Genomic DNA, 13,456 nt, shown 5'->3' on the forward strand with positions numbered 1-13,456 from the left:
TGTGTGTGTGACTCACGAGGGTATAATTAATTAGTCGAGGAGTTGTCTCGTCACCTACCCATGAAATATGTAGCACCCAGTGGCCAAATTAATTTCTTTAGATAACACTCCATAGTCGATATGTATGTATGTTTACGAGAGACTCTTTTGCATTCCCAATGCGTTTAAAGTTGTCCTTAAAAGTGTGTTGTTCAAATCGATGAAACTAGTGCAGTATTGAGCATTTATTGGACGGAAAATCCGACACCACGGATACGTAGCAATAGAGACGTGTCGGACACATGCCATAAATGTCGGTTGTGATGTACAGAGCATGCTGCAAGAAAACGCTATAAGTGGATAGTATTATTATACTACAGAACACGCTAACTAGTGAATGCTCAAGATGTGGAAACGAATCAAAGCTGTCAATATTCACAATTGGGTCAATTGTAAGACATATCCCTTTCTTGTCCAAACGAAATCAAACTACGAAATTAGACGACCACTTACAATGCTATCTGCATCCGTACACATTGATATGCATCCGAATAACACTACATCGTTCAGTCAACGGATGCATTTCTTTCAGATAAGGGCCTACTTAACTACTTACACCTTACTCTTTACGTATCTACCGATTTAATTACAGAGTATGAGCTTTCCACTTTGCTTTCGAAGGTAAAGGCGCTACAAAAACAGACATTTCACACTCTCGTGATATCTCTAATACAACTTACACTGTACCTACTAAGTAAAATTCATGTTACATACCTTTATCCTATCTCCACATCCCGTAGGGGTACACAACTACAACTGAGGCTGACACTAATGACAAGGTCATTCACGAGGTTAACGCCATGTTTATACAGAACATCCAGTATCCAAACACAGGCGTTCTTGAGACGCGGACCCTGTGGTGTCCAGGCGTCCTCTGGCGATCAACAGAGAGGTTCCAGAACACGGAAACAGCTGTGTCGTATAAACAGTGCGACGTAAAATACGCCTATGTGGTCGCCGTACCCACAGCGTGGCGCTGCTGTCAGCCAGCCGTGAGTTTTGTGAAGGAGGAATAGGATCTTCCATCCAGTCTATTAAGCTGATATTAATAAGTTATAAAGCGATTGCTTGCTTATTCTGGTAAACCCAATTGAGGTTCATCTGAAAATAAATGGTGTTCAGAAAACAACTATATTCTAAATCTAGACAGCCTGAAGTTGTGTTTCTTTTTTCGTTAAATAACCCGCGCCCTGCTGGGGGGGGGGGGTGTTTGAACACCCCCCTTGTGGTTTTTCGCGAATATCTCAAAAACGGCGGCGCGGAGCGCCGCCGTTTTTGGTACACCTTATCATACATCAATTCTACACATGTTGTGAAAATTTCAGACCAAGGTCATTCAAGGTCAGGTCACCAGGTCACTTGAAGTGACCTCACCTCATAAAAAGTTTCAATGTCTGTCATAGCTACACCGAGTGACCGATCGCTTTGAAACTTTCAGCGATTGCTAAGAGCAATAGCATGTACAAAATGTATATCTCAGAATTTTGATATCGATGACCTAAGGTCAGGTCAATTTTGCGACCTCCCCATTATAAGTCAATGGGAGAAAATTGAAATGCGCCTCTTTTGGATGAAAGACATTATATACACTCCCAAACACCGAATTACAAGTGGTGTAGACACACTGAACTTGAAAATGGTGTCCGTGACCCTTGTTTATGCCCTGAGGTCATCTTAGGTCACGAATGGTATCTAACAGTTTTTCGCAAATAACTTTTGATAGAGGCATGCTAGAGCGATGAAAACGCCTTAGATGTGTTCAGCTCGACGATACGGATCGACTGATATGCAACATGACCCTTCCCGGTCAGGTCATGACCTTGACCTGAGGTCAAATTTTCAAGTTGACCTTTCAAGGTCAAGTTATAGTTCATTCGATGCGTCTTGACGAGAGGAACACGATGCCGGTAAAAGTAAGCTCGTACAAGGCTTGGGTCAAAAGTTATTGCCGAAAAACTGTTTTCGAAAAAATCGGCTATTTTTGCAGTTTTTGCCCCCTGCAGGCAAAACCGTTGACGTTAGGTCAAATCTGAGAGAATTACTCAGAAAGGGCGTTAATAGGGCTATCGAATGCGCTTTTCCGCGGTGCTGTAGCTCTATTGATTCCCGAGTTATGCGTTGGCTTCTTGGAAATTTTCGACATTCGACCTGGAAATCGGCGAAATTTTGCCTTCAATGACCTCTGGTGACCTGACCTTTGACCTGACCAAAAAATTGACTGAAGTGATTTCGTCATTATTTTTGACGCTCTTTCGAACGCCGCCTTCTGCGTATCGCTACGTGGCCCAGGAGCCGAGTTACAAGGGGGGGTGTTCAAACACCCCCCCCCCCCAGCAGGGCGTGGAAATCCAGGACCCCCAGCAGGGCGCGGGATAATCTATCAGTGAAATATATGAAGACCTCAGAGGTATTGTGCCTTCCTTTTTTACGCATTATCCTTGAATAGTGCCAAACACTTCTTGGAAAACGCCCTTCTTCACTGTAGGAGTGCAGAGGTCGTCAAACCACGAGCCGAAACAGCCGTGTCGTTCAAAGCACATCACTCGGCTGACCTGAAAGTTGAGAACCACAGTGAATAAATAAGTACCGATGTCAAAAGCAGCGATACACACGGGAAACACAAGCTGACAGGGTGTGCCAATCTACCAAGTGCTATAATTTGTTTGTTTGTTTTGTTTTGTTGGGTTAGGCCCTTTCGGTCTAATTAGACCATTTCAGGGCCGGAAGGATGATAGGACATAGGGGGAGACATTGGTCTGGGTAGGCACCCTAGTGAGTCGCCGGGGCTGAGCCCGTACAGAGGACAGGCCACCCAGCCCCAAGGCACTCACTGCACCCGGCTACGGGGTGCGCTCCCTCGGGAGCAGCGGTGCCGCTCCAAGGGAGCAGCCCGCATGAGATAAAGTTGCCTGTCCAGCCCGGAGGGGGTTGCGGCGTGGAGGAGAAGGATTTCAGTATCCTGAGGATAGAAGCACGGAACGGTCTAGTGCTATAATATGTGTCCCGGTTTTTAAAGGGGTCACCTATGTAAAGAATATGATGCCGTTTCCCCCAATAGCCTAGATTGGACGGTGCTTAGGGACTTGCGCATATGGGCTAAAACAGTATTAAACCACACCTAACGTGCAGGAAACCAGCCCGTACTGGGCTTCACCAACATCCAAGCATGGCCCACATTTGTCAAATTGCTTACCCCAAATCCCACAACCCAGCCTGCACGACGCTTACACCGAAATCCCTTAAAAGTCCAGATTGGGTCACGTTTATCCCAATAGAGGCGGATCCAGCTCAAAGTTTGGGGGGGGGGCAAACCATAAAAATTTATCGATTCTTTCCATGCATCGTCCATAGGCGTAATATTAAAATTATGCCGTTTGGGGGGGGGGGGCAAATGCCCATTTTGCCCCCCCTGGATCCGCCACTGTATCCCAACATCCCATAAACTCCCAAATTGATCAACGCTTACCTCGAAGTCCGCAAATAGCCCAGATCACTCACCCTTACGTCGGGATTGCTGCAACAGTTGACCACTCCCCAGGTGCAGGGGGATACCGTCGCCGCCGGCGACTTTGTGTTGCTGTGGAACTTCACCGATGTATCGTCAAAGATCGCGAACGACAGGGCCGGCCGGGCGGGAGGCAGCTCTCCAAAACCGCCGTAGTCATAGTCATAGTCATAGTCGTAGTCATACTCCTCAGAGCTGCCTGCGGAGGCGAAGGCGGATCCTGCAGAGGCGAACGCGGCACCAGAGGAGGCGGAGGCGAAGGCGCCTCGCCCACTCGAGGATGAGGCGCTCCCGCCAGAAGTGGTCGTTCGGCCGGCGGTGGCGCCAAAAGGTCCCGCGCGCGCCACCGCCGAGCCAGCGCGCGCCGAGGCTCGCGCCCTTCCGAAGCGTGGCGCCACTCCTCCGAAGCGCGGCGCGACGCCGGCCCGGGCGCGCCCTCTTGCCGAGCGGGCGACCACTCCCACTCCGCGCGGTGGCACGCTATCAGCACGCGCCAAAATTCGGCGCGCGCGCGCCAGCTGGCGCCGAGTCGCGAAAGACATTCTTCTTGCTGGCGGTTTCTTTTCGGAGCGAATTGTGGTAGAAGTCTGCTGGGTGGGCTCCTCTTTTTCAGGAGCAGAAGAGGAGCTGACCAGGACCGTACACAGGCCCAGCAGCAGCAGCAGTGGACACAGCCTCATGGCGGCCAGTCTGGAATCATACAGGAGAAGAAGATAAAAACACCATAGTCACCCAACTAAAGTTTAGGAATAAAGCTGCCTAATTCCAATAATTATGTAGAGGTTGCTATGGAGCTCTAACAAGTGAGGCATTGTGCAAGCATTCATACATGGTCTCGAGTAATTTCAGTTGGCGATACAGACCCATAATTCTAGTCATCAATTCTTGAGCCCATATTCCTAATCCTATGGCCTAATTCAGTACCTATGTATTTAATTAAAATCCCTCAGCGATCGGCCGTTTTTACGCGAGCTATGCAATAAAAGCTAGGGCCGTTCGAGCCCGCCCCCTCCCCCAAAATACGAGGATAGATTTCTCGAGACTCGATGTTTATTGTGAAATGAACGGCAGCTAACTTGTAGGGAAAGTGCAGTGCTGACGCTGTGCAGGGACGCGCACTGCACGTGATTCATGACCACACAGTTTCCTGCTATTGACATTTGCCAGTAGCGGATATGGTACCTAATCAACAGTCAACGACACGAACTAGGATATACATGACGTTTGGTGGTTTCACGTACCATCTTCAGAGAATAATGCGTCGACCTTTTAGGTAACTGTACATAGGAACAACGACGGACATGTTTTTTCTCAAATAAAAGGTAGGTAAATGACTTGTGTGCCACTGGGTTGCACCATTGTGTGCAGCATGCAAAAAAAAAAAAAAAAAAATCAGCACACCATGAAATCCTTCAAATATGCTTCTTCGTTAAATTTGTCATGACAACTCTTTATTTTAACTGCAGATTCCAAGCCAAATAATCAAAGGAGGAACTGAAACAATGGAAACATCAAAACGTGAACTAGTAGGTGCGTTGTTTTGGGCTCTGATAAAAGCACACTCAGTGGCGTAGCCAGAAATCAGCGAAAGGGGGGGGCCATGGTGCTCGAGGGGGCGACTTTTTCCCTTGAGAGGGGCGCCATAGTGAGCTAGTGACAGGGGGTCAGTCTAAAATGTAGCGTCATATATTCATGCATGATTTACTAGGTGTTCCTACGGAACCGGCACGAGTATCAGAACCAGGTTTCGCTGATTTTTCATGAAATCCAATTAATGCAATTTGCAGCTCAGTGTTTTTTATCAAAAGCGATAAAAAATCTTTATGCATATTTAGCACGATATAGGAAACGAGCTCAGGCTACGGACATGTTATTCTCATAATACACACCCATTCGAATTCGAAACGGTAAAATATGCGTTGATTGATTGGCACAATCTTTATTCTTTGCAAAAAAAAAACATACAGGTTCACTCACTGAACCAAAATGACCTGTGGACTGCAGCCTCTCAAATATCTTCATTGAGGGCCAGTTCAATTTTGCTACCTCTCTATAAGTACCTATAAGTTACCGATTACCTATAAGTTAACCCGCGCCGTGCTGGTGGCCTGTGCTTTCCGTGTCGTGCTGGGGGGGGGGGGGTGTTTTCACGTCCCCCCTCTAACTCGGCTCCTGGGCCACGTAGCGACACGCGGTAAGGGGAAATCGAAAGAGCGTCAAAAATAATGACGTAAAGACTTCGTTTCAATTTTTAGGTCAGGTCAAAGGTCAGGTCACCAGAGGTCATCAAAGGTAAAATTGAGTCCATTTCAACAATTTTGGAAACTGCCAACGGCTAACTCGGGAACCAATAGAGCTACAGCGCCGCGGAAAAGCGCATTCGATAGCCCTTTTACAGGCTTTTCTGAATATTGCTCTCGGATTTGATCTCAGGTCAATGGTTAAGCCTCCAGCCAGAGGGCAAAAATTCCAAAAATAACAGTTTTTATGAAAAGCGTTTTTCTGCAATAACATTTGGTTCAAGACAGTGACGATATTTCTTTTGCCTGCCTCGTGTTCCTCTCGTCGAGACGCGTCGAATGAATTATACGTTGACCTTGAAAGGTTATTTTAAAAATTTGACCGCAGGTCAAGGTCATGACCTGACCGTAAAGGGCCATTCTGCAGATCAGTCGATCCGTATCGTCGAGCTGACCACATCTGACGTGTTTTCACCGCTCTAGCACGTCTCCATTAAAAGATGAAGCCAAAAAACCGTTTATGGTGATAAAATAGGTGACCGCTTATGACCTGAGATGACCTCAAGGGCACATAAAAGGACACATGTGCATTTTTACGATTCAGTGTGCTATGTTTACCTATGAACCGATGTTTAAGGGGTTTTAAACGACATTCGTCCAAAAGAGGCGCATTTCACTTTTCTCCCACTGACTTGAGGTCCCAAAATTGACCTGACCTTAGGTCACAGACATAAACAGTCCGAGATGAACATTTTATGCATATTGTTAGTCTTATCAATCTCTAAAAGTTTCAAAAGTGATCGTTCTGTCGGTGTAGCTATAGCGGGTCTTTTAACTTTTTTAGGTAAGGTCACTTGACGTGCCCTAGTGACCTGACCTTGAACGACCCTCATCTGAAATTTAACAAGCTGTGTAGAAAAGATGTATGAACAGGTGTACCAAAGACAGCGGAGGCGCTGCGCGACGCCGTTTTTGAGATGTTCGCGAGGAAAAAACCTAAGGGGGCGTACCCCCCCCCCCTCCAGCACGGCGCGGATCAATGGGAGACAGTTGAAATGCTCTTCTTCTGAACGAAAACAACCTCAACCATCGGGATGCAGGTAAATATGACACATTTAACCCTATTCCTGGCGGGCTCCGCCGGGACAAGAAACTGGCGGGGGGGGGGCCGATTCGGCCCCCCCCTGAGATCTCGAGAACGAAGCAAGATAGCGACAAGCGGTAAACGGCATCGGATACGCATGGACAAGGTCTACAATTTTTACTAAGGTCATTTTCAGGTCAGGTCAAAGATGACGTCACAGGGGTCGAAAAAGTCAAAATGGCGGCACTAGATATGGAGAGAGTTTTTCTCGAATAACTTTCGAATTAGTCAAGATAGGAACAAACTAAAGGCATCATCGTGATCCTCTCGTCAATCCGCATCGAATGATATATATGTTGACCTCGAAAGGTCAAGGTCAAAGGTTGACCTCAGGTCACGTGACCTTGAGGTCATCATGTATATCATTCGATGCGTCTTGACGAGCTGAACACAATGAGACCATCCACGCGTCTGTATCTTGTTCCTGTACGGAGTTATTGGCCAAAAACCTTTAGTGACCTTTGATGACGTCACATGACATCACAGCTGCCCAACAGCAAAACAGACCTCAAGGTAGTGAAGGTTGATCGTATATGAAGTCATGTATGGTATATGGGGCCATTCCGACCCGTTTTAGTGGTAAAAACAGGGAGTTGATTTTTCCCCCATTGACTTATAATGGGGAGGTCGCGAAATTGACCTGACCTTAGGTCACCGATATCAAAATTCCGAGATATACAAATTGCACATACTGGTACCCTAACTAAAGCCTGAAGAGAAGAAATTGATCGGTCAAAAACTCTAGCTCTGGCGTGATTGCAAACTTTTCTGAGGTAGGGTCACCAAACCGCCTCTGGTGACCTGACCTGAGGTCAGATCAACTCAAAATTTTCAGACATGTTGCGTAGAAGCCTTATAGGAAAAGTCAGAAAATTTGAGCTTCCTAGCTCAACGCGTTTGGGAGAAATAACCAAAAAACCTCAGGGGGGGGCTCCTGAGGCCCCCCCCGCCAGGAATAGGGTTAATCGGTAAATGTCACTCGTGATGTGACCACTTTTATGTTACTGAGGTCATCTCAGGTCATGAAAGGTCTCCAGTAGATTTTGGACAATAACTTTTGATAGAGATATGGTAGAGCAATGAAACACCCTATATAATTATTTTCCTTCTCGAAAGTATGGATCGACTAATATGCAATATGACCTTTACCGGTTAGGTTATGACCTTTACCTTAGGTCAAATTCTCAAATGCCCTTTTAATGTCAAATTCTAGTTCATTTGACTTGTCTGTCTCGAAAAATGGAACACGATGCTGGTTGAACTAATCTCATGCAGGTCTGAGCAAAATGTAAACGTCCTCCGCGAAAACGTATATTTTGAGGCTAAAACGTTTACCTTAGGTCAAATCTGAGATAATCAATAAGAGAGAGCATAAAAAAGAGCTATCGAATATGCGCTTTGCTGCGGCGCTGTAGTTCAATCTCTTTCTGAATCCTGACTTATGCGCCGCTTTGTCAAAAAATGTCAACATCGGCGAAATTTGATTTTCGGTTGTCGCTGGTGACCTGACCTTCGACCAGTTCGACCTAGCCTTAAAATGATCTAAGTAGTTTTGTAATAGTTTTTGACGCTCTTTCGAACGCCGCCTACTGCGTGTCTCGACGTGGCCCACAAGCTGAGTTAGAAGTGGGTGTTCGAACACCCCCAGCAGGTTCAATAAAAAAACGCTTACGCTGGGGGCGGCACCCCACTGCTAGGCGCTGTCGGTTTCGCAATAATGGACGGCACAGCGCTGAGGGGCGCAACTTGCATTGAGGGGTGGCATTGTACGGTGAAGGGGCAGCGTCGCGTTGAGGGGCGGTATCGCAACGAGGGTGGCACTTACAAGGCTGCCTAATAAGGAACGCTTCGCTTGGCACATCCAAGCCCAGCTCGGCGCCGCCTAGCTGCTGCATCTTGAAAAGGGCCCTTGGTGTCGATGAGAAAGCCCCATTGTCAAAAAATTGCCTAGCGTCAGTGGTTTCGGGGGGGGGGGGGGCGCGACCGAAGTATCCAATTCAGTTTCGCGTCAGTGACTACTGGAGGGCGTCAACGACCTCGGATAGGGCGAATGTGATCTTCAGAAGGGCACCGGGTGCTCTAGAGGGGTGCAATGCTTGGATGGGGTCACTGCTGCCTTCAGTAGGGCATCGGACGCTCTGGAGGGGCGCCATTGATCTCGGATGGTCCGACTGGGATTTTCAGAGGAGCATCAGTGGTTTCAGAGGGGCGCCATTGATCAAGGATGGGCCGACTGAAGCCCCGGTTCAGGTGAGCGCCAGTGGCTCTTGAGGGGCGCCAGCGACCTCGGATTGATGGGGCGACTGTGATCTTTAGAACGGCGTTGAGGGGCGCCATTGGGCATGGATGGGGCCACTGTTGCCTTCAGCAGGGCGCCGCAGGGAGGCTCTGGAGTGGCTTGAGCTTGGGTGGGCCGACTGTAGTCTCCAGGGGCGTTGTCTCGGATGGGGCGAATGTGATTTTCAGAGGGGTGCCGGGTAGTCTAGAAGGGCGCCATTGGTTTCAGAGGGCTGCCATCGATCTTAAGATGGGGCAGCTGTAACCTTCGTTTAGATGGGCGTGATCTTCAGAAGCGCGCCGGACGCTCTGGAGGGGCGTCATTGGGCTTGAATGGGGCGACTTTAGTCTCAAGCGGGACGACTTCAGTCTCAAGGGGGTGGGGCGCTAGTGGCTCTTGAGGGCGCTATTGATCTCGGATAGGGCGACTGTGATCTTGAGAAGAATGCGGGTGCTTTAGAGGGGCGCCAGTGGTTTCAGGGATCGATCTTGGATGGGTCGATTGGGGCAGCTGTGAACTTCAGAGGGGCGCCGGGTGCTCTAGAGGGGCGCCATCAAGCTTTAATGGGGCGACTGTTCCGTTTAGGTGGGTGCCAGCGGCTCTTCAGGGGCGCCATCGACCCTGGAGGTTCGGAATATTCTGGTTTCCGGAGGGGCGCCCTTCAACATTTGGGGGCTCAGGTCGTATTTGGGGGTGCCCTGGAGATTATTTAGGTGTCCAGGCACCCCTAAAGAGATATTGAGTTCGATCCCTGCCTGCACATCACTTTTTAATTCATGTTCTCTCTGTAAAACGGCATCAGCCTAGTCGGCGCTAATTGGGGCGCCATTTGGGCGGCTGGGCGGAAAGGGGGGGCCATGGCCCCCATGGCCCCCCCCCTGTCTACGCCACTGAGCACACTGTAGCATGAGTTCTTTTCTAAAAAGAGAAAAATTAGGGGAAATTAGGATGGCGTGTAGCTAAGGTACATATATTCCAAAAACGTTATATTTTGAGCAGAGCGCGGTGTGTCATCAATAGAATGAAACGATGCACTGACAGTGGATAGCAATCAATACCGATGGTATGTTCCCAGAAGTGTAGTCGTGCATTCCTCTAACCTCGGCTGAGCTAACACCCAGGAGATAGACGATTTACGTATAGGTATGCAGGGCGATGCACTGTTTGATTGATAGGGGTTTGCCACTACATGGCTGGCATAAGCTCGTATTACCTACACAAATGAACGTACATTTAACCCTCGCCGGCCGAGGGGGGGGGGGGCGGGTGCCGCCCCCCCATAGGGTTTTTTCGCGATAGCTCCGAACACGCTGGCGATAGAGAGCTGAAACTTGGCATACCTGACCTTTGATCCAAGCCGGATCTTTTGACACCAACCGCATTTTTGGGTCAGGTCAGGTCACTGACCTATGACGTCATAAGTGAACCTCTGCACGGTCTTCAGATGTCGCAACTTCGCAACGCCCTCACTGCCAGAGGAGATGTCACAGGGAAATGAAACTTGCAGGATCTAGTATCCATTATGAGTCCCACAACTTGTATATCTCGGATTTTTCCTAAAGGTCATATGAGGTCAGGTCATTTTCGTGACCTCACCATTATAAGTCAATGGGGAAAAATTCAAACTGCTATTCTGGCGCCGGGAACGATCTCCAACTATCTCAAGCACACAGAATCGTGATTTGATGCACTCCTTGCACGGTTAGATGCGTCACTTTTGCAATGTTGACCTTGCGTGACGTCATTTATGACGTCATCAAGGTCAAATTAGTTTTTCGTCAATAACTCTTGATCAAATTGAGCTAGCGAGTCGGGAAAGGCACCAATGGACTCAGGAAGGCCTGCCGAATCGAGTGATATGCGACATGACCTCTTTCGACCAACTTCGTGACCTGGGGGTGCTGACCTGACCTTGACCTGAGGTCAACACCCCAAGTTGACCTGACCCGGACAAAAAGTATATCATTCGACGCGCCTGAGCGAGGCGAACACGATGCTGCCAAAATCGGCGCTCTGCGGCCGTTTTTTGCGAAGTTATTCACCAAAAACTGAACCGTACCCTGGGGCACTTGACCTGACCTCAGAGGTCACCGGTTGACCTAGGACCTTAAAATCGGGTACCAATCTCTGCGTCTCGTAACGGCGCACACGCTCGTTTTTTCCGCGACGCGCTAGCTCCACCAGGGGCGAAACGGCGAGGGGGGGGTCGTACCCGCCCCCCCCCCCCCTCGGCCGGCGCGTATGTAGAAAACCAATAGGTCCGGCGAGGGTTAAACCCATCGACGGGAAAAGCAACCAGAAACGCGATAGGCGTTATCACAAGTGTATTCGCGGCCATTGGGGCGACGTAAGAAAAGAAGAAACCAACTGTCCCCAAGAACTTTAAATTATCAGTTAGCATGCACTTTTTTCCGTGATGTGTGGAGAATTTACCATTACTTGTTACAGAAAATTGTATTTAAAATCTTCCATTTATGCTTTTTTCATCGTTTGCGAAATATGTTCTTTTACTAAGCTAGAAACACTAATTAGAAATAGTTCCCGCATCATCAAGAACAATAGGGAAGGCTTGAAGTGAATAAAATAATTTAAACGGTTTTGTAATCTATGTGAAGGCACTTCTAAAATTGCCTGTAGAAATATTGAAGGCAAAAGTTCAACTTTTTCACAAGAAGGATGCCTATAAACCTATTTATCTTGTGACAACTCAGCCGGTATTTCGTCGCCTACAGCCCAGCTTTCCCTAGTGACCGATAGAGGCGCTGCTATCGATGTCCGCCCGTGCCGCCTAACGGACGAGAAATGCACGAACTCTTACTAGATATAATAGTAGACCTACCTACAGCATTGTAAGGCAGGAGGTGTATGTAATGCGATTTGTGATCGTTGAATACGAACGAACATGCTATAAGTCTATCTTTACTCTATTTGTCCGATATTTGGATCAAAGTATGTTTCTCTCCGCTTGTATGCATTCGTCATGGTTAATCCACAATTTTTACCTTTTTATATGTAGAGGATGCGCTCGGTAGTCACTACTCACTATCTCTTCTTCTATTTTGACCCAGGTCAGGTCAGGTCAGGTCAGGTCACTGGTCACAGCGGGGTAGTCGCTCGCACACTGTTCCACACAGTTCTCCAGACTATGTTTTACCGCAGTCACCACCTCCCGCCGCGGTCTTCCACTGCTACCGACTAACTGTTTATAAATTACGCTGACGAGTAGTCCTTGTGTGATTCCAATGATCACCGACAGGTGGCAGCAGTGATCAGAGAAGTCCAACGGATGGCGGTGATTATTGGAACTGCCGTGTGCTTCCAATGGTCGCCGGCAGGTGGTAAGGGCTCACCGGGAAACCGCGGCCCTGCGTCAATGGTGGAACATTGACGAGCTGCACTATGACAGGACGTTGAAACGACGGCGGATTCATCAATGATTGTGCTTAAAATCAGCACTCTACTTCCCCAGCCCCTGCTGGGCTGGGGGTCCTGGATTCAGTGGCGGATCCGGGGGGGGGGCATGGGGCCTTGCCCCCCTTGGGCCTCCCGGGGGCACCATCACGGCCGGGGCAGCACAGGCCCAACAAGGGCACCACAGGCCCGCCAGGGGCACCACAGGCCTATCAGGGGCGCCTCAGGCTTGTCAGGGCCCAGGGGCACCACAGTCCTTCCAGGAGCACCACAGGCCTGCCAGGGGCACCAAAGACCTAGCAGGGGCACCACAGGCCTACCAGGGGCACCACAAGTCTCGCAGGGGCACCTTGGGCCCGTCAGGGGCACCACGTGCCTGTCGGGGACACTTCAGGCTTGTCAGTGTCACCACAGTCCTGTCAGGGCCCAGGGGCACCACAGTCCTTCCAAGGGCACCACAAGCCTGCCAGGGGCACCAAAAATCTAGCAGGGGCACCACAGGCCTGTCAGGGGCACCACTGGCATCGCAAGGGCACCTTGGGCCCGTCAGGGGCACCAGAGGCCTGTCAGGGGCACCACTGGCCTCGCAGGGACACCTTGGGCCCGTCAGGGACACCACGTGCCTGTAGGGGACACTTTAGGCTTGTCACAGGCCTGCCAGGGGCACTACCGGCCTAGAAAGGGCATCACAAACCTGTCAGGGGCACTTGCGGCCTAGCAGGGGCACCACAGGCCCACCAGGGGCAACACACACAAAAATATAAAAAAACTGAAAATAGGGCACCATCAAAATGAAGTGGCCGAAATCCGCTGACTTTTTAATTTTGGGTATAGGTAGG

At 49.2% G+C, this 13,456-nt stretch overlaps 1 protein-coding gene across 1 annotated transcript; it reads right to left on the reverse strand.

The window, feature by feature from the left end:
• Nucleotides 1-2,417: 2,417 nt before the first annotated feature.
• On the reverse strand, nt 2,418-12,238 carry LOC122371960. Its single transcript, XM_043348763.1, has 3 exons — nt 12,209-12,238; nt 3,538-4,234; nt 2,418-2,591 (listed from the first exon to the last, which is right to left on the reverse strand). The coding sequence occupies exons 2-3, from the start codon at nt 4,222-4,224 to the stop codon at nt 2,472-2,474; spliced, it is 807 nt and encodes a 268-aa protein (XP_043204698.1). The 5' UTR covers nt 4,225-4,234; nt 12,209-12,238; the 3' UTR covers nt 2,418-2,471.
• Between the last annotated feature and the right edge of the window lie 1,218 nt (nt 12,239-13,456).

Source organism: Amphibalanus amphitrite, unplaced genomic scaffold, assembly GCF_019059575.1.
Source record: "Amphibalanus amphitrite isolate SeventyFive unplaced genomic scaffold, NRLGWU_Aamphi_draft 001299F_arrow, whole genome shotgun sequence".
NCBI lineage: Eukaryota > Metazoa > Arthropoda > Thecostraca > Balanomorpha > Balanidae > Amphibalanus > Amphibalanus amphitrite.